The sequence below is a fragment of the Zalophus californianus genome, chromosome 9, assembly GCF_009762305.2.
Source record: "Zalophus californianus isolate mZalCal1 chromosome 9, mZalCal1.pri.v2, whole genome shotgun sequence".
NCBI lineage: Eukaryota > Metazoa > Chordata > Mammalia > Carnivora > Otariidae > Zalophus > Zalophus californianus.
Genome location: NC_045603.1, coordinates 9,278,243 through 9,297,840, shown reverse-complemented (window position 1 = coordinate 9,297,840; position 19,598 = coordinate 9,278,243). Strand labels below are relative to the sequence as shown.

Below are 19,598 nucleotides of genomic sequence, written 5' to 3'. Positions count from 1 at the left end.
CTTGGTGCTAATGGGCCAGCTTTGAGGTTTCCAAGATGCCCAGAGCAAGCCAGACCTGAAACAGTGCCTTTCTCTTGGGCCAAAGGTTGCCCAAGTTGCCGCAGGAGAGGCCAGCGGAGGAAGAGCAGATTCTCCTGGGGAAGTCAGGGGCAAGGAAAGTGTCTCTGTCTCTGAGATGGCCCTTTCCAGGTGACAAGAGTCCCCAGGCAGAGGCATGGGGAGAGGCGGAAGAGACGGAGGTGAGCCTGTGTGAGGGTTCCACTGGGAACCTTCTCCACAGTGGAAAGAGAAGGGCAGAGAGTCAGCTGGAGGAGCAGGTAGGGAAGAGAATGCTGACTTTTTGGGGTAGAATAGATGGGATTGGCAGGGAATGCAGGATACCTGAAGCAAGGGAGTCATAAGGATGTTACAAAAGGTACAGGGATGTGCTTAGAGTGATGCCAGCTGGGAATGATTTTTACATTTTCAAAGATTAGGAAAAAAAAAAAAAACGAAAGAAGAATAAGGTTTCACACACAAGAAAATTACATAAAATTCACACTTTAGTGTCCATAAATAAAGTTTTATTGGAACACAGCCATGCTCATTCCTTCACATATTGTCTATGGCTGATTTTATACTACAGTGGCAGAATTGAGTAGTTGAGACAGAAACCCTACAGGCAGCAAAGCCTAAAATATTGACTAGCTGGCCCTTACACAAAATAGTTTGCCTACTCTTGGCTTAGAGGGAGTCTCCACAGAGAAGAGGGGTGGGAGTGAGGGTGGAGAAGAGACAGAGCCAGGTCACCAGGGCCTCCTGCCCTGCCCAGGCACTGAGCTGAAGCTGAGGGCAAGTGGGAGCCACTGAGGAGTCGGGGGGAGAGTGACCAGCTCAGGTGAACGTTCGAAAAGGGTCACTGTCTGCTTGGCAAAGATAGATGAAGGTGGGCAGGGGGCACGTGGAGCAGGAAGCCCAGCCAGAGGCAGCTCCAAAGGCCTAGCAAAGGCCAGTGGGATCCCCCCTTGAGGACATTTGCTGGGACCTAGCCTTGAGCCGTCTCTCAGCCCTCCCCATGCACCTTCACCTGTAGTTCAGAGCGGTGCTCACTGTCTACCCAGGGTGCCCCGCAGACGGGGCGGAAGTGACTGCTTCACCCGGGAGTCCCTGAGCGGAAGGAACTGCCAGAAGGGCGGGAAGCACATGGAGGCCACCTCGGAGCCCCAAGCAAGATCACGAGAAGCCAGGGTATGAAGTGGTGGGCGCTCGGAGAACCACTGGTGGCCAGATGGCGGGAGAGGAGGCTCAAGAGGTAGGCAACGCGCGGACCTTGGGGCCTTGAGTTTCGCTGAAGGGCGTGGGGGAGGGGAGGTTTATGCCCAGGACAGGAGTCAGGGACGGGGCTGGGGGAGAGAGAGCGGTGGGGCCTGGGGAGGGAGCGCACAGTGGCTCTGGCACATACGTATATGTACACGTACAGGGCGGTGTCGGAAGGATACAGGCAGACAAAGGCCCGTGGACCCCGGCTCGGTATACACTGGCCACGCACCCACGCAGACACACAGACCTGCGTAGACTGGGTCAAAGGCCTAGTGGTATGCACGCACCGCAATAGAAGACCAGGCCTCTGCACACGATCCTCGATGGGTGTACGTGTAAGCACAGCCGCCCAGAGTCACGCACGCACACGAGCCCGAGAGGCCCCTCCACACGGTCACAGATACGTGCACACAATCACGGTCCAGGTACACGCAGGCACAGCCGCCGGATCCACGCACACACCATAACGCAGATGTGCACGCCCAGGCACTCCCGGGAACTGTAGGTCACACAGTCCCATGCACACTGCAAAACACAGACGCACACAGAAGCGGACGCGCACACCCATGCACACACCAGACAGACACACACACTCTGACCCGCCCCGCCTCCCATCGCACACACAACCGCCCAGGACGCACCCGGCCGTGGGCCGGCGCACGCACGGTCACAGGCAGGGGCGCGCACACACACACATTTGATCGCACACGCGGGAGGCGCGGAGCAGCGGCGGCCGGAGACTGCGGCCCGAGGCGCCCCCCGGCCCAGAGCGGCGCGGCGAGCGGAGCGCAGCCGGCGGCGGAGGGGAGGGGGCTCCGGTGGGGGTGGGGCGGGGGCCGGAGCCGCCGAGCCGGGCGGGAGCGGGCACCTCTGCGCGCGGCGCTCGGGCCTCGCCTCCGCACCCCCACCCCCCGCGCGCCTCCCGGGGGGCCCTCCCCCGCGTCCGTCCGCTCGCCGGCCCCCAGCCGCGGCCCCGGGGTGCAGCCAGGCGGCCGCGCCGGGCCCGCGGGACGGGGTGGAGGTGGGGGCGGGGGGCGGGGATCGGGGCCGGGCCGCGCCGCCCGCGATGCCGGGCGCCCACCGCAGCCGCTGCCGGAGCCCGGGATGGGGCGAGAGGCTGCGGCGGACGCCAGCATCTCCCCGCCGGGGGCCCCGGGGGGCCGCGGAGCCGCCGCCGCCGCTGCTGCCGCCGCTGCTGAGACCCAGCAGGCGATGGGTGAGTTGACCCCGGCGTCCCGAGGGCCCGCGCCGCAGCCCCGCCATCCCCGCACTCCCGGCCCTCCGCCTCCATCTCCGCGCCGCCTCCTCCGCGCTCGCGGCGCCCCCCGTCACGGCTCCCACGGCCCCCTCCGTGAGCGTGACCCTAGGGGCGGGGGCGGGAGCACGGGGCCAGGGGGAGGGTGCTGGGGGGGGCCGAGCTGGGGGGGATGCCTGGGAGGCTACTCAGCTCCGGCGCCCCCTCCCCCAACCCGGCTGCTCCGCGGAGCTTTTCCCGGCCCCGGAGGGCAAAGCCTCATCCCTCCGATCCCCTCCCCCGGCCTGGGCGGGGGGCGTCCCCGCGGCGCGGGGCTCGAGCGGCGCTTTGTGCGCCGTGCGCCCCCCCACCACAAACCTCCGCCGCGGCGCGGGGCTGGGGGTGGGAGGCCTCAGCGCCCGCCTTCCCCACCCCCGACCCGGGGCTGCGGCGGCGGAGGCCCAGGCGCGGTCCGGGAGCAGGGCGGGTGCGGGGGCTGGGACTGTGGCTGCTCGTGGCGACCAGGCAGAGGGGAGTGGGAAGAGCACCCCCGATTCTTTGGGGGGGGGCTCCCGCTCTTTTCACTGCACTGCCCAGGGCGGGGGAGGGAACCTGGCTGGGGGAGGGCGCTATAAATATCTGCAAATAGTGAGTTCTGGAACCGGGGGTGGGGAGGGGAGCGCGCCTGGGTGTAAGTGGGAATGGTGGAGCCTGAGCTGGGGTGCCATGAGAAGCAGAGATGGGTTTGGTGGCCTGAGGTCAGGTGACTCTCCCAGCTCTGGAAGACTCTCTAGAAGGGGTGTGCGCAGGAATACTACCCCAGGGAGACCCCTCCATGGTCCCCCAGAACCGGCACTGCCCCCATCCCGATGGTACTCCTTCTCACTCCTGGGACACCAGTCCAGATCTGCCCCGATGGGGAATTGTGGGCACTGGCGCCTCACCTCCCGGGGCAGTTACTAAAGATCCAGGCAGGGGGCCTCCGAGGACCAAGGAGATAGGCACAGGGTCCTCTGAAAGTTTGAAAGAGGTGCCGCCAGCCCAAGGAGGAGAGAGAACTTGCTGGAAGAGTTGGCTTGCTGGGGAGAGGAGGGAAGGGCACTCTAGGTAGAGGGAATGGCAGGAGCAGAAGCTCTGAGATGGGAGTGCCTGATACGAGTGGAGAGCTGGAGAGGGGTGCTGGTCAAGCAGGGCGGGGTGAAGAGAGAGGAGTGCCCAAGCTGATGGGAAGGAGGGCCAGGTGGAGGTGAGGTGGCAGGCCCTACCAGGGAGCTGGCACTAGCTTCTGAGGACAGTGAGGAGCAGATGGGGCTGGGAGTGCTGCCATCTGGCTCGGAATCCCCTCCTGAGTCTGCCCAGGGCCCCTGTTGCGGTCAGGGCTGCCTGACCCACATCTGAGATCCCTCTTACTGTGGTGGCTGGGCCGCCGCAAGCAAGTCCGCTTTCTGAGGCTCAGTTTCCACATCTGTCAAATGGGGAGAGTCTGCCACAGGGTTGTGGAGAGGTCTGAATGAGATGATGAGTTTAGGGTGCCCAGCACCTGAGAAGTAGTCGGGAAATCCCTGTCTGCTGTGTCAGGATCATTATCTGGAAAACGGGGACACTGATGTCAGCTGGTGGGCCAGGCTCACTTTACTGGCTCACTTTGTACCGGTGGTGATGAGGATCATGTGAGGGCTGGATGTGACCCCGGGGGGAGCCAAGGGCTGGGGGAATTGCATGTCCACGTCCTCACGTTATTCTGGGAGAAGAGAAGAGCAAGGGGCAGTGCCTGGAGCCGGGTGGTCTGCGTAGACAGCCTATTCTTGCCCCTGTGGGTACCTTAGCCATGACATTCAGCAGAACCCTGCTGTGTTCCCCAAGGCCAAAGCCTCTTTGTTCTCCATGCTGCAGCGCTCCTGCTAGCCAGTTCTAGCCCTGCTCATGGGGACCAGGGCTCCCTTCCAGAAGGTTCTCCAGACACTGAGACCAACAAACACAATGACCTCCTATGAGGGGCACTGTCCTGGGCAGCCAGGTGGAGAGGACACAGACCTTGCCCCCAGGAGAATGGAATGTAGTTGGGCAGCAAATAGTCCTGGGCATCCGTGGTCTTGCCTAGCCCTGTGCTGGCTGCTTAGGGGCAGGGGGAGGGTGGCAATAATTGCACTGTGGGACAGTCAAGTGCAGAAGTTAAAAGCAAGGATTCTGGATCCAGTGGCCTAGGTTCGAATCTCGACTCTGCCACTTCTTCCCGTGCAGCTGTGGACTAGTGTGACTCTGCCTCTCTGGGCCTCAGTTTCCTTGCCTCTAAAATGGGAATGATGCACACTAGTGCTATTTGAACAGCTTGGTTCCATTTCTAGTAAGCATTCATGCCCCCTCTTTCAGAATGAGTCTCCTGGTTCACCCCCTGCCTCCTTGTAGATGATGCAGACTGCTCCTCTAGATAAGGTGTCTACGTTGCTGTTGTGAGTCCCTATAGGCAGAGGCCTGCCTTTCTGTGTCCATTGCTGGGGCAGGGGCAATGGTATGCTGGCAGCAGACTCTCTGGGAGAAAAAAGGTCCCGATGAACAGTGTTGGCAGGTTTCTGTGGTGTAAATCTTCCAGCAAGGCCCATCTGAAGCTCTACCAACAGCTCATCCATGTCACAGTGGGAGCTGGTACAAGCCAACTTCAGCACCCGGGCATTCAGTAGGTGTTTAATAAATGGAAGTTGAATGAGAAGAGAGGCTCCAGAGACTGCTGGTCGGGTAGACTTGGGGAGCAGCCAGGCCGTGCTGTAGCTGGGAGGAGCGGGGGACATTGGACAGGTTGAGGGCAGGACCAGATCACTCTGAATAAGTACCCACAGTGAGATGCAGGGCAGGGGGGGAGGAGGGCTGGTGCCTCCCTTCCTGGGAGCCTCCACACCTCAGACCCTGCCTCACTCTAGTTCTAGCTCCCTTTGACCGTGGCCTGGTTTGGGCTGTCTGCACAGAATGACCCAGCTGGATCCCAAGCTTCCGCCTGACAGAGCTCTGAGATATGGTCCAGATAGGCCTCAAATGTCAAATTCTATTCCCTTGCTTATGCTCTTCCCTCTGCCTGAATGTCTGTTCCACCCACCTCTTCCAATGTCCCCTGAAACTCTGTGCCAGCCCTCCACCCCACATCGCGCAGACCCTTCTCCCCTTCTGCTGTCACCCCCGGCCTTACAGCCTCTCTTGGGCACACTGCCTGCCCATCAAAATATCAATACCTGACATTTGTTACGTCTCTAGAGCAACCTGTGACAGAGGTACTGTGATCATCCCCTTTGCAGATGGGGAAATGGAGGCACAGTGTCTTGTTAGTGATGACCCATCCTCTCCATCCGAGCTGAGCATCAGTCGTGCAGGGAAGCTCCTTGCTCTGGGCTGGCAGAGTACCACGTCTGTCTCGTTAATGTGTTTGCTATTGCGTGCTCAGTGAGGCTGCGAGTTCCGCGTCCTCTAGGAGCTCGAATGAATGGATGGATGGGTGGATGGGTGGATGGATGGATGATTAAGTGAATTAATGATTGTCAGCCCCCGGGAGTGGCCCTGCCCTTTGCCCCATCCTCCCCCCTTCTTCATCCCTGGTGGAGGAGACCGACCCTCAGGAGGGCAGCCTCAGACCACAGAGGGATGGTCACAGGGACCCTGCTTATCCACACCTCCTAGAAGGGAAGTGAGGCCCTGGGCGGGGCCGGAATCAGTGTGGTGGAGGGTAGTAGACCACCCTCCCGTGGTCTTGGACGGGGACCACATGGGCCCATGGCCCTGCCAGGAATCCAGGAAGTAATCAGGGTCCCAAAATACTTTTTCTTGCACCGCCTCAAGTGGAAAGTCCCCTGTGGGCTCACTTATTTTCGTCTTTTTTATACAAATAAAATTGGAACAATAAGAATCGTTCACGTACCTCATTGCTCCGTTGTTTTATGAAATTAGAGCTTATTTGGCTCAAGACTGTGGTTCCCACTGAAGTAGGAATCCCTGGGGAGGAACAGGGTGAGGGCCAGGACAGGAGGCCGGAGCCCTGCTGACACTGGGGTCTCCTCCGGGTCTGCCGTCCAGCTGCCCTCGCCAGGCAGGCTGGGAACTTCCCAGAAGGGGCAGCCCAGATGGGGGTCTGAGCGAGGGAGGGCAGCCAGAGGCAGTCTCCAGGATTCTGGTTGACAGAGACCCGTGATGGATGACTTCCCAGGCCGTTCTACCCCACCTTGACCTCTGAGTCATAATCATTTGCTGCTATTTATCGAGCACTTACTATGTGCCGGGCGCTGGGCCAAGCACTTTGTCTGCATTATCCCAGCGACGCCTCCTAACTTCCCTCGAAGTAGGTACTATTATTATCCCCATTTGGCAGTTTGAGGGTGCCTGGGGCCCGGGGCTCAGGGCCAGGAAGGGGCAGGGCTGGGATCGTATCCAGCCTGTAGGACCCCAGCGCCTTGATGGGGCTCCGAGTCTAGGCCCCTCAGTCACTCAGAGGAGAGTGGTCTCTGAAGCTTGGATGCCTGAGACAGCGACTTCACTGGTGTTCTGGCCTCCAGGCCACCCTCCTCGGAGCCCTGGGGCCGCTCCCTTCTTTCCCATTGTCCTGGGGCTGTCTCTGGAAGCCCTGCTTAGCCTCACCTGGGCCGCTTGGGGAAAATACATATTTCCCAGGCCCCACCCCACCCCGCTGAGTCAGACTCTCACTGTGGGAGAGAGGGCTGCAAACCCGGTTTTTTAAAATGCTGTTCTGGGGCTACGAGGCCTGTGGGCTCCAAGAAAGCCTGCCCAGCCCAGTGGAGTCCAGGCCGCCTCAAGAGACCCCCTTGTCCTCAACCCAGATCCCTGGGACCCTGCTCCCCCACCTGTGTTCTCGGCCTCTCTCTCTCTTGCCCTAACCCAGCTTTGCACGCACCATGCTGACTCCCCCATCCCTTTATCCAGACACCTGCTGCTGCCGTTTCCTTCTGGAAACAGGTCCCGGCTGGCCATGGACCCCACGTAGCTTGCTTAACACTCTGGAGAAATCGCTCAGGGCCCCACTCTGGCTACCCCGGGCCTGGCACACAGTCTGGGTGCATCGTGCTGGGTGAGTGATGGTGGCCAGGGAAGGGGAACAGGGAGGGTTGCCGATGGCCAGGGAGGAGCTGGGCTTCCAGGCTGGGCTACACAGGCACTCTCCGGGGGCTGGCCCCTTGCCTGAGGTGGAAAAGGCATTTGATAAATATTTCTTTCGTATTCGTTGAATGGTGATGGTGAGAGGGGCAGGAAGCCGTGTAGGTTGGCGGGTTTGGGAGGAAGACTGAGGGGGTGCCTTCCCAGTCATCTCCTAGGACTGTGATGGTGAATAGTCGGAATTCACTGATGGCCTGAATGGGAGCGAGATGCTGGTGCTCTCTTGCATGATTTCATTTCAGTATCACAGGATCCCTGGGTGGTGGTGCTCAAGTAATCCTCATTGCATTCTGTGGAAACTGAGTCCTGGGCAGGGCAGGCGACTTGCCGGGCTCACAGCCAGGGGGTGGTTCTGCAGTCCGGAGCCTTGCCCTTTGGGCAAAAGAACCAATGACTCTGTAGCACTCTGTCATGTACAAAGCACCCAACACATTATCTCCGTTGGTTCTAGCAGTGGCTCAGGTTTGGCTGTAGGTTTTCAACTACGCCCATATCCTGGAGTTAGAAAACCTGCCCCCGAGGGGACTTCTGCGTCTCTAAGGGGTAGTGGTGGGAAGAGAGCCCTCCTCCAGGCTGGCGGAAGAGAGAAACAAAGAGGCGTGTGTTGGGGGCTCTGGCACACAGTAAGTGTTTGGGATCCCCTTTGGGGAGGCAGAGCCAGGCCTCTGGTCCCATCTGGTCCTTGGAACAGCCCAGGACAGGCTTCAGTCTTTGAGCTGAGGCCCACAGAGTATGGGCGACTGGTTCAAGGTCACACACCCGCCATAACCCAAGGTGAAGAGCAGAGGTGTTGAGGCTCCACCAGGGCTGGGGGGTCTGGGAGTGGGGCAGGGGGACCCCAGGCAAACCCCCTCGCAAGGGTGTTGAGGGCTGCTACTGGGGCCTGGCATGTCACTGCTGTTAGAAATGTTTGGGGCCACCCCTCGGTATGGGCAGTGGCCCTGTACCCGCCACTGGCGGGGGAGGTAATAGAATTCGTGGTCCCTGCCTCCAGGCACTGGTACCCCCACCTAGACTGGAAATCCAGGTGCTAGCTTTCCTGGCCTTTGCAGATGCCGTCCCTTGTCTGGAAGGGCCTTCCCCTCCTCTCCTGGCAGGGGCTGGCTCATCCCTTGAGACACCCCTCACCCCCCCACCCCCACCCCCTGCCCAGGAAGCCCTGCCTGACTCCCTCCCCAAGGGCAGGGCTGATTCTCCCTGCCAGAATTTCCATCTGTCTGCTCCACAGGATGCTGAGAACGAGAACCCTAAGGACAGGGCAGGTCTGCCGAGGGCCTGCTTACAGTGCAGGGCCTTGAGGGAGATGCCAGTGGGCCGGGCAGAGAAAGCAACTGTAAGGTGCAGCCCAGCTCAGGTGACTGTCACCTCAGCCCAGACAGGGGACCAGGCTGGGGAGCCTCGAGGCCATGTAGCCAGCCAAACACGCCCATTCAAACCTCTGACCTCCTTCCTGCAGTGCCTCGGAGCCCTTGCCTCCCACCTCCACCTGGAAAGCCGGCCCACTCGGCCCCCAGGTGCTGCCATCCGCCTCTTCCAGCCAGAGGCGGCCCCCAGGGCTGTTTGCTTCACCCCAGTGGGTGTGCATCACTGTTGACTGCCTTCTTACTGACTCCTGCCCCGAAGCGCCTTTCCAGGGGTCCTCCTGCAAAGCAGTCAAGTTCTGCCTGGCGGATATGGTATTTGTCCTCACGGCTGAGCCTTGATCGTGGGTGAGGATGCCGTCTCTGTCTCCCCAGGCCCCTGCCCCTGTGCCTGGTACAGAGCTCTCATTCATTCGTTCAGCTGTTGTCCAACAAGTGCCTGGGCCCAGGCTAGGTGCCAGGGGCACAGATCTGCTGACTCCAGGGTGTGACCGCGTGTGTATCTTTGTGCATAGGTTTTGTGCACGTCCCCTTCCCCCACACACAGCAGGAACAGCTCCATCGTATATGACCACTTGTCCTTTCGGCTGTGCCAGTATATAATCTTGCCAGTACCTCCGGCCCACCCAGTTAATTCATTCAGCGGGTGTTTATCAGACACCCACTAAGGAGGTACCAGGCCCTGACCCCAAAGAAACGTGACCCAAGGTCTCTGTCCTTGGGAAGTGCCGTCTTGGGGTCTGTTGCAGTGCAGACTGGTGAGGGCTGAGGCCAGCGGGGCCAAGGGTGGTCAGAAGCGTTGTCCTGGAGAGACGGCGGGGGGAGGGGTGCGGGGAAGGACAATCCTGCCCAGCTGTGGGTATGCGCTCCGATCCCCTGCGGCGGGGACCCCTGCGGATCCCCTGGGATCCGGGACCTGGGAACACTGTGCTGGCCCTCCATGCGGCTTTTGCTGCTCTAAAGCAGCCCTGAGGACCGATGGAGCTGGAGCACGGGCCCCGGGGCTGTGAGTCCTCCTGCTGTGAGTCCTCCTGCCTCCGGTGGCGGGCAGAACCTGGACTGCAGAACTCTCTGAAGGAGAACCTGGGGACCAGACCCCAGAACACAGCATCGAGTAGCACCCCTTGATTCAGACCACAGAAGCTGGGTCACGGAACTCAGAGGAGGAAAACAGAGCAGCAGACCTGGAATGCAGCCCTTCCAGAACTGGGAGCACAGATGTCAGCCAGAAGCTGGAAGATCAAGTCCCCCAGTGGTCATTGGGGAAAACGAGGTGGTCCAGGGATGGGGAGGTCTGGAGCCTGGGTGAGCGTTGGTGCGCATGCTCGTGGTCTCTGCTGAGCTGGGCCCTCCCCGCAGCTTGCTGCTGCCTGACCTTGGGCAAGGCCTGTCCCTTCTCCAAGCCTCAGTTTCCCCATGATGGCTGTGTGACAGCGAGCTGAGATGGAGCACTTCACTTGGGAAGGGGCTGCTGCCCTTGGTGCCCAGGCTTTCCTGGGCGGTTCATGGTGTGGCTGAGGCCTGGACTCTGGCCACCTGCCTCCTGGAAGGACCCTGTCCCCTGGTGGTGATGGTCTGCTCAACTGCTGTTGTTCTGTCTTCTTCCCCACACTCAGTGGAACTTTTGGGCACTTGCAGGCCTTTCTTGGAATGGTCTCTGGATCTAGCAGGTGGGAAGGACTGAGTGATTAAAGGATCAGGAACAGATTGGTGGCTCCATATTATGGAGCAGGGGCCCAGTGCCTGCGGTCCTGCGTGGTATCCCCTGCCATTTGGTGGGGGCTTCCTGAGTGTCCCCGGTGGAGATGGTCAGGGCCTGACCCAAGGGGGCTGTGGCTCCTCGCTGGCAGGGGTGGGCTGAGATTAACTGGGGAGGAAAAAGAGAAAGGGCTTATTGTTGCAGCTTTGCAGGGGCTCCCCAGGTGCCCAGGGTGGCAGAGCCAACCAGCTGTGCACCTGCTCCGGCCCCGCCACTCCCGCAGGCGGGGGCTTGGGCTGCTCGGGTTCCCCGGGCCCTGGAGCTGCAGGCTCCGAGCCAGGAGCAGCCGCGTCACCTCCCCAGATCCCTGCAAGGACCCTGCAGGCGGGTGTCAGCGGCCTCCCCTTTAGGCCTTGGGGAGAGTAGGGTCCCAGAGCTGTGGGTGGCAGAGCCAGGGTTCCAACCCATTCTTTCCCTCCGCAGCAGCTGGTCGAGCCCCTACTGCACGCCAGGCATGGTGCTAGCCACTGAGCACCCGGTGGTGAACCGCACTCACTTCGTTTTTCGCCTTCTTCCTGGGCCGCCTCCGGCTCATCAGCCATCGTGATGCTCTGAAGGCTGGAGTCCTTTCCCGTGTCGCCCCTCTCCACCACTGCCCTCCCATGGCAAGCGACCCCGTCCGGTTCATGGAGATGAGCCACCTCATCCGGGTATTCTCTGCCCAGGCCGATCTAGACTTTTCCAAGCCCCAGCCCAGGCCTCAGGGACCAGCAGCACTGACTGCAGGTGCAGGTGTGTGGGTTTGTGGGGGAGGGTCATGTCTTCATTCAGCAAGCCAAGGTCAGGACCTTCTTTGCATCAGGCCCGGAGCTGGGGCCCCAGGGGAGCCGGGCAGCACCGCCCAGTGTGGAGTGAGGAGCCCTGGGGGGCAGGCCAGGGGCACCTTTGGGGAAGTGCGGTTCAGCTGAGTCCACCTGGAGACCGGGAGTGAAAGATTACACAGGAACTCGGAGCCTCCTACAGGATCTGGACTTCATCCTGAGGGCAGGAGTTCCAGCCTGGGAGGGGCAGCATTGGATGTGGCTTTTGTTTGGGTCACGGGGACCAGGCCAGGGGGCCTCTGGGAAGGCCGCTGCTCTTGTCCAGGTGAGTGCTGCTCGTGGTGCGACCAGCATGGACAGTGGCACAGCGGGACGGGTGCGCTGAAAGTACTGGGGCTTGGAATAGACGCGCTTGGTGATAGACGTGCGGGGTCCACAAGGGGGAGGGTTGAGGATGGCTCCTGGGCTCCTGGCCTGGGCAGCCGGGTGGACGGTCACATCACGTCGAGGCCCAGGAGGAGGAATGTTGGGAATGCCCGAAGTCGTCCCGGTGTCCCTGGGTGCCAGGCTCAGGTCACAGGTTATCAGCTCAGGTTGCTGGGACAACTGTTGGAGTGAGTTCTTTGTGCCCGGTTTTGCAGCCATGGACCCGCCGGGTCTGCTCCTCTCTGTCCCTTAACCCCACGGCACTCTAGCCTCTTGAGGATAGTTGCACCCCCCTGCCTGTGCCCTGTACCCCGGGGGAAGTGCCCACGGGAGCACCTCTGCTCCTGCCTGGGTATACAGGACTGACCTCTGCAAGGGCACCCTCCCTCCCCCGTGCAGGGGCATTCCCCCCCACCACTCCCCAAGGTGCAGCTCATGGAACAGAGCCTGTCCACACTGTGGCTTGAATCTGTGGCCCTCCTGGCCCTGTGCAAAGGCCCCATGAAGACAGACGAGGCGTACGTAGGGTACATCCTCCCCACCCTTCCCCCACCCACGGGCCTTTGGGCTGGAAATGGAGCTGAAGCTCTGCACAGAAGTGGCCCTTTGTACATTGTCCCCCTGGAGGCTGGGGGAGCCTGGTGGGCGGGGCCGGCACTGCCCGATACCCTGCGCTGATCTCAGCAGGGCTGAGGAGCGAGGTGGGGGTGGGGGGGCTTTCTCTGGGCCCAGGAGCAGGACAGAGCACCCTGCTAGGTATGGGTACGCTCTGGCCAGGCCTGCTGCCCCAGGCCCCCCAAACTAGATGATACTTGTCACTCAGAGTCTGTCATCATTTCTCTTCAGAGTTTGGTCGTCACGCAACAGCTGTTTCTGGAGCGCCTTCTCTGGGCCTGGCTTTGTCCAAGGGGGTGGGGAGCTGCCGAGACCGGTGACCGGTGACTGAGGTTCATGATGCCCCTGCTCTCCTGCTGTTGACGTTCCAAGCGCCGGGGTGTGGGTGGGTAAGACAGACCACTAACACGTAAACAAGGAGACAGCTCACTTCCGCAGTGGTTGCCCGGGGGGGGGGGGGGGGGGGGGCGATGACCTAGGGAGGGGACAGCCACTCTAGCCGCTGGGGCGGGAGGGCCCCTCTGAGCAGGCAGCCACATTCCAGATAGAGGAACAGCCAGGGGGAGGACCCTGAGGATGAAAGGTGGGGACTGTGGCCGGAGCCCAGTGGACGAGGGAGGCGAGGGCATCGAAGATTCAGGGACCAGATTGGCAGGGCCTGTGGGCCCAAAGAGGAGCTTGGGTTTCATTCTGAGCCAGACTGGGGGGGGGGGTGGATTGGGTGGGCATAGGGTCTTGTGGGAGGGGGTTGAGCTGGGGATGGGGGACATGTGGCCTGATGGGGACTTGGCAGTGACAGAATTTGTGGGGCCCAGTGTCAAATGAAAATGTAGCACCCCTTGTTCAAAAAGTAAGAATGTCAGGTGCCTCGGTGGCTCAGTTGGTTAAGCGACTGCCTTCGGCTCAGGTCATGATCCTGGAGTCCCGGATCGAGTCCCGCATCGGGCTCCCTGCTCAGCAGGGAGTCTGCTTCTCCCTCCGACCCTCCCCTCTCTCATGTGCTCTCTCTCTCACTCTCAAATAAATAAATAAAATCTTTAAAAAAAAAAAAAGAATGTCAAGACAGGAAGAAGAAAAAAAAAGGAGGCAGGCCAGTGAGGAGGAGGAGGCATGGGGCTGGGTCCTGGGAGCGTTTTGGAAGGGGGTGCCAACAGGCCTTGCCGTGCCTTCCGCGTCGGGGAGCGGCAGGGGATGAACTTTGGCTCAGGATCTCAGAGGACTGGTCTGTGTCGGGGCTTTTTGGATGCGACCCTCTTTACCCCTCATGGGGTGAGGGGCTGGGAAAGCCCTTGCCCTGGGCAAGGCTGAAGGCAGCAGCCGAGAACTTGCCCCCTGAATGAGGACCCCTAGAAGTGGTGAGTGGATGTGAGTCCCAGGCAGGTCCCTCAGCCCCCTCAGCCCGTCTCTTCACCCCCCGATGGCTGTGAGGATAAATGGAGTAAGGCATTTAGCATCTGGCAGCCAGGCCGTTCAGGAAGTGCCAGAAGGTGAAGATGATGGAGGCGCCGCCTTCTGGGAGGAATGTTCCAGACCCACTTGCTCCCCAGACCGGTCCAGCCCTGCCCAGTTAGAGGGTTTAAGCTGCATCCGGATTACTGACTCGGGAGGGTGGCCGCTGAGATGGGGGGCCCAGGCTTGTGGGGTGTTCTTGCCAGCCCCACTAGGCTCCACAGGCCCTTCACAGACTCAGATGCCCCCCCACCCCCCACCCTCCCACTTTGCTGTCACCACACTGGGGGTGTCCTCCTCTGTGAGGTGGCTCCTTCTCGGGTCTCAGCTGAAATGTCCTCTCTTCGGGAGGCCCACCCTCACCCCTGGCATCCTCTGTTGGCCCGTTTTCTCATTTGTCCTCTGTCCCTTCCCCGGACTGGGCTCTAGGGGAGGGACCTCATCTATGCATCTTGTTCCCTGCTGCACCCCCAGCTCCAAACCAGGACTGATCTTGCTCTCTCCACCCACCTCAGGCAGGGCAGAGGCACCAGCGATCTGTAAGCCTCACATCCCCACCCCCCTCCAGCCCCTGGGCTCCTTCCCACCCTCCAGGTCCAGCCCCCAGCAGAGCAGCTACGCCTCTCAATTCTTCATACGGCAACGGCAAATCCATGACTATATGTGGCCCTGCTGACGGGGACACAGCCAGATCCCTGTGCCTGAAATTCCACCTTAGTGCTCATCCCTTTGGCTTGTCCCAGACATTCACTGAATGTCTGGGCCAGGCCCCATGCTGGGCTCCGGGAACACAGGGTCAGCCTGACTTGGAGAATCACAGTGTGGGAATGGAATGAACAGGGCCGGGGACAAGGCCAGTCGCTGCTGAGGTTTACTGTGACAGGGCAGAAGCAGGGGTTGGGAGAGACATGATCTCTGGCTCGGTGGCCGCCAGTCACGCTTGGGTGGCCACCACCCTCTCCTCCCACCTCTGCCCCAGCAGCCCCAGCACCCCTGCTGGGATGCGTCCACGTCCCCTCTCTGGACCATTGAGGGGACGCAGGCAAGAGGCACAGCCAGCTCCTGGCATGGCTGTTCCCCGAGGCCCCGGCTGTGAGTGTGGCCATCACAGTACTTGCAGCCCTTCCGAGATGTACGTCCACCTCTGCCTGGCTGGGGGTTTTAGACCTTTCTTTAGTATAGTTTTTCTGCGAACGAAATCTTAGGAGAAACTCTAATGTATGAAATTGAAAAGCTGAGAGAGCATCTTCTTGATTGTTTGTGGGGAGCTGTCCGCGGCTTCGTTACCTCTCCCCGTCGTCATCTGGTCCCAGGAGCACCCTGGGGATTCCCCAGAACCTGGTTTGGGGACACCTGTTCTCAGTGCCCACAGAGCCCTTTCTGTGGGATGTTGGTCTGTGTCTGCATCGAGCCCCCTCTTCCCTCCCCAAAGCCACCCACCAGGAGTCCCTGCTTCCTCCTCAGATGCCACAGTCTCCCTCCTGTGGCAAACATTCACCTGCCCTCACCAGATAACGTTTCATCCCTACCGGGTGGTCGCTCTCTCAAGCAGTGTTCCAAACACTTTAAATACATGAAATCCTCACTACAGCCCTGTGACCTGAACACCGTGGCCCCACCTTGCTGCCTCTGCACAATGAGGCCGGGCCCCCTCTACCCTTAGATGCCCCCCCTCCCCGGGCTTGGGCTCAGCTCCTCCCCTTCCTCCTTCCCAGACTTTCCCAGGTCCCACCTCCAGCCCACCTCTCCCCACCCCCCAGGCTGGGACCCTCCTCCCACTCCCTCCCTCTGTCACCCCAGCCGCTCACCGCCACTCCCCACCCTGGCCCTAGGTCCCAGGCTGGATGCCCCAGTCTGCCTCCTTGCCTCCTGTACCCTCCCCTCCGCTCCTGGTGCCTCCTCCCAAGCCCAGCCCCACCATTCCCCAGGGCTGCCGCTGTCAGCCCAGCCCCCTGCCCCCTCCTCCCCAGTCCCGCTAAACCTGCGCGCTCCAGTTCCATAGCAGCTAGCACGTGTGGCTATTAGACTAAGATTCAAATTAAGTTAAATTATAAATTAGTTTCTCCATCTCCCAGTCAGTTTCAAGTGCTCGGTAGCCACGTGGGGCTGGCGGCTTGGTGTATTGGACAGCGTAGCGTGGCTGTTTCCACTATCAAGGAGAGTGCTGCTGGGTCGCTCTGGAAGCCGCTACTGGTCACCCTCAGGCACAGGGGTTGCTCCGCTCAGAGCCTTTCAGGGGTCTGGGGCTCAGGCCAGTGGCACCTCCTCCCCACCCCCCATAAGTGGAGGCAGTGTGGGTGTGCGCAGGTGAGCAGAGGAATGCTCTGCAAGTTGCTTTGCACTCTGAGCTTCAGTTTCCTCATCTGTAAAGTGGGGATAATAAGTCCTACCTCCAAGGATGGCTGGGAGGGTCAAGTGTATGTAAAACATATGCCGACAGCTGGTGCATATCTAAGCGTGTGATGAGTGGCGGCCATGATGTTAACATGAATAAGGCAAGGGAGGGGCAGATGTCAGGAGGCAAGGGTCACAACAGCCATGAGCCTCAGTGCGGGACAGTGGGAGCCACTGCAGGCTTCTGAGCCATTGGCTGACGCCTGAGCATGACTAATCTGTTTAGCCTCCAGCACTGTCCAATAGAACATTCTGAGCTGGTGGAAATGTTCTTTGTCTTCACGTACCCGTGGGCCTCTGGGGACCAGACACTGATGTCCTCGGTGGGCCAATGACCAGTGGGGAAAGAGGAGAAGGCCCCGGGGAGCTGAGGGCAGGTCCCAGACTTGGGAACCACTTTCTCAGGCACATGCTAACCACCACTCTGTGGGAAAGTTCTCAGGCGTCTGGCAGGGGGCTGGAATCAGGCGGAGTGGGGAGGGGTTTGGAGCAAGGAGAGAGGGCCAGGGCACATGGGCTGCTTGTGGGGGAGGGGGACGGGTGGGGTTCACCATGGAAAGGGCTCCTGAGCATGGGCATTGGGCTGACGCTTCAGCCGGCCCCCTGCCCTGGAGCTAAGCCAGCAAGAAAGAGTAGGACCCAGATCCTTGTGCCCAGGGGAGGGGCCTGGGCGCCCCATCTGGCTGGTCCAAGAATGGCTCCCAGTGTATCTGTGCCTCTCCTTTGGGCCTTTTTTCTTATCTGTGGATGGGAGCAGCAGCAGTTCTCCCGCCCGCCCCATGGTGAACAGGATTTGCCGGGACTTTCCAGTTCCTGGGCAACTGGGGTCCTTGGCCAGGGCTGGCCCTTTGAGCGGACTTCTCTCTGAGGAGTGCCGGGGAGTAGAAGTCCTGGGGACTAGGGGGCAGGGTACACCAGACCCTCCCTCAGCCAAGCCATTCATGTTTAGCCTCAGACAGAACCCCCAAATAAGCAGCCCTGCTGGGCCCCAGGTCTACCTGTCGGCAGGTGCAGGGTGCTTGGGGAATCTTGGTTCCCATCTGCTTCATTCCCACAAGTCCTGTGTGGCTGAGCGAGTAGCTTAACCTCGAAGCGTCCATTTCCTCATTTACAAAATGGAGACTCACATACCTTCCTCCAGAGTGGGCCCCAGGAAGGGGCCCCTAATTTTTCCAGCTGTTGCAGGGGCAGCGCCTGGCACACTGCAGGTTCTTGGGAAATGTCCACCAGTAGCCTGGATGATGCGCTGGCTGTGGGGTGACCCCCGCGTGTAGGCTTGACCCTTATGGAGCTCTGCCTGATGGATAGGAGCCGAAGGAATGAATAAAATGATGAAAGCTAAAGAAATAAACACAGCGTCAGTTGTTTCTTGCATCTTGCCAGAACTCTGGAATTTGTCGGACTCCGTAGCTGCCTCCTCTGCCCGTCCCTCTGTGTAGGATCATGGAACCTCACATTAGAAGGATGCTTATTTTGCCTCAGAGTCTTCTGATTCCTCAGGCGCTGCCTTGCTCTGCCTAACCCCAAGGAAGGACCCGGAAGCAGTTGCAGATGCTCCAGGGAGGCTGATTTAAAGAATTTCTTTAAAATTCTTTTTGGAATTTGGAAAAAAAAAGCACCAGCCCAACGTGCTTGGAATGGGTGGTGCTAAGAATTGGACAAGCAGAGGCCAGATGGGCACTTGGCAGGAGCACTGGCCTGGGGTGAGGGTTTGGACGATATTCTTATCCGGGGCCCTTCAGACCCCGGGAGAGGAGTCTGGACCCTCTGTGGGACTCCAGATTCCCTGGGCTCCAAAAGCCAGATGAGTCACTGAGATTGCCCGGTGGGGTGATGGGAGTGCCAGTCAGTAGTAAGCAGCCTTCCAGTTGGCTCAGTCCTTTAACAAAGCCGGCCAGGAGCAGGCCTGGCGTGTTCAGTCATGTTATCTGCATTTGGTTGCCTGGCAGGAAAGGCAAATGGAAGGAAAGAAACAGGCATTTTTAGAGCATCTACCAAGTGCTGGGCTCCATGCAGGATGCTTTGATACCACGGCTCATCCAGATCTCCCAACAGGACTGCAAGGGAGAGGATATCTTCCTTCTATGGCTAAGACTGAGGCTCAGAGAGGCTAAGTAACTTGCCTGAGGGCACACAGTAAATTACAGCACTGGGGTTCAGGCCAAATCTTCCTGATTTCCAGTGACAATGAAGGCCAGTGTTCACTAAGCACCTACTTGATGCATAGGCACAGTTACTAGTCCTTTGCATGGATTAATTCATTTGTTATACCTCCATTTTACAGAGAAGGGGAACTGAGGCCGGGAAACGTAGGATAACTTGCCAAGGTCAGAGGCAGTGTTCGGATCGGACGTCACAACCCTTGTGCCTACCCTGTGTCTTAGGCAGAGTTTGCTGCCAAGATACACCTCCTGCCTCCCTCAGGGAGATGGGCAGAGCCCTTGGGTCACATAGGATAAGACTGGAATGGGGTGGTGGTGAGCACAGGGAGGCAGGCTTCAGCTCAAAATCAAGATGCCCTTTCTTTTTTTAAGATTTTATCTATTTATTTGACAGAGACACAGCGAAGAGGGAACACAAGCAGGGGGAGTGGGAGAGGGAGAAGCAGGCTTCCCGCGGAGCAGGGAGCCCGATGCGGGGCTCGATCCCAGGACCCTGGGGTCATGACCCGAGCCGAAGGCAGACGCCCAACGACTGAGACACCCAGGCGCCCCCAAGATGCCCTTTCAAGCAGATGAACTAGTTGATGGAGAGAGAGGAAGTGGGGGTGCATTCAGAGGTGCTCCCAGGCTGGGGTTTGTAGATGGACCATTTCCTGCCCAAGAGGGGAGATAAGGTGAGCTGTGCAACCTCCCAAGATTTCCCCTCATGGCATTTCCAGAGCGTCCTGAGCACCTACTAGGTGTCAGACCTCTTTGCTGCTGGACGCAGACCACAGCTGATCCCTTCACCCAGTGTAGGAGTTGAGTGCCCCGTGGCTGTTCCAGAACTGAGGACACCAGGGATCAGGTGTCTTGAGGCCAGCAGGGAAGGGGGCCAGAGAATGGTGGGCAGGGGAAGTGCCCATTAGGACATCAGCCACTGAACCACGGAGGAGGCTGGTGGAGGCCATTCCCGGGGCTGAGCTAGGACCCTGGTCAGCGCAGGCTAGC

The 19,598-nt window shown here is 59.9% G+C and overlaps 1 protein-coding gene across 1 annotated transcript in view; it reads left to right on the top strand.

Annotated features, from left to right (window-relative positions):
• MGAT3 (beta-1,4-mannosyl-glycoprotein 4-beta-N-acetylglucosaminyltransferase) overlaps positions 1–19,598 on the top strand; it is a 37,557-nt gene that overhangs the window by 6,393 nt on the left and 11,566 nt on the right. The window contains 1 exon segment of the mRNA XM_027594937.2: positions 1,113–1,291. Coding sequence (XP_027450738.2) covers positions 1,230–1,291 — 62 coding nt within the window. The 5' untranslated portion in view covers positions 1,113–1,229.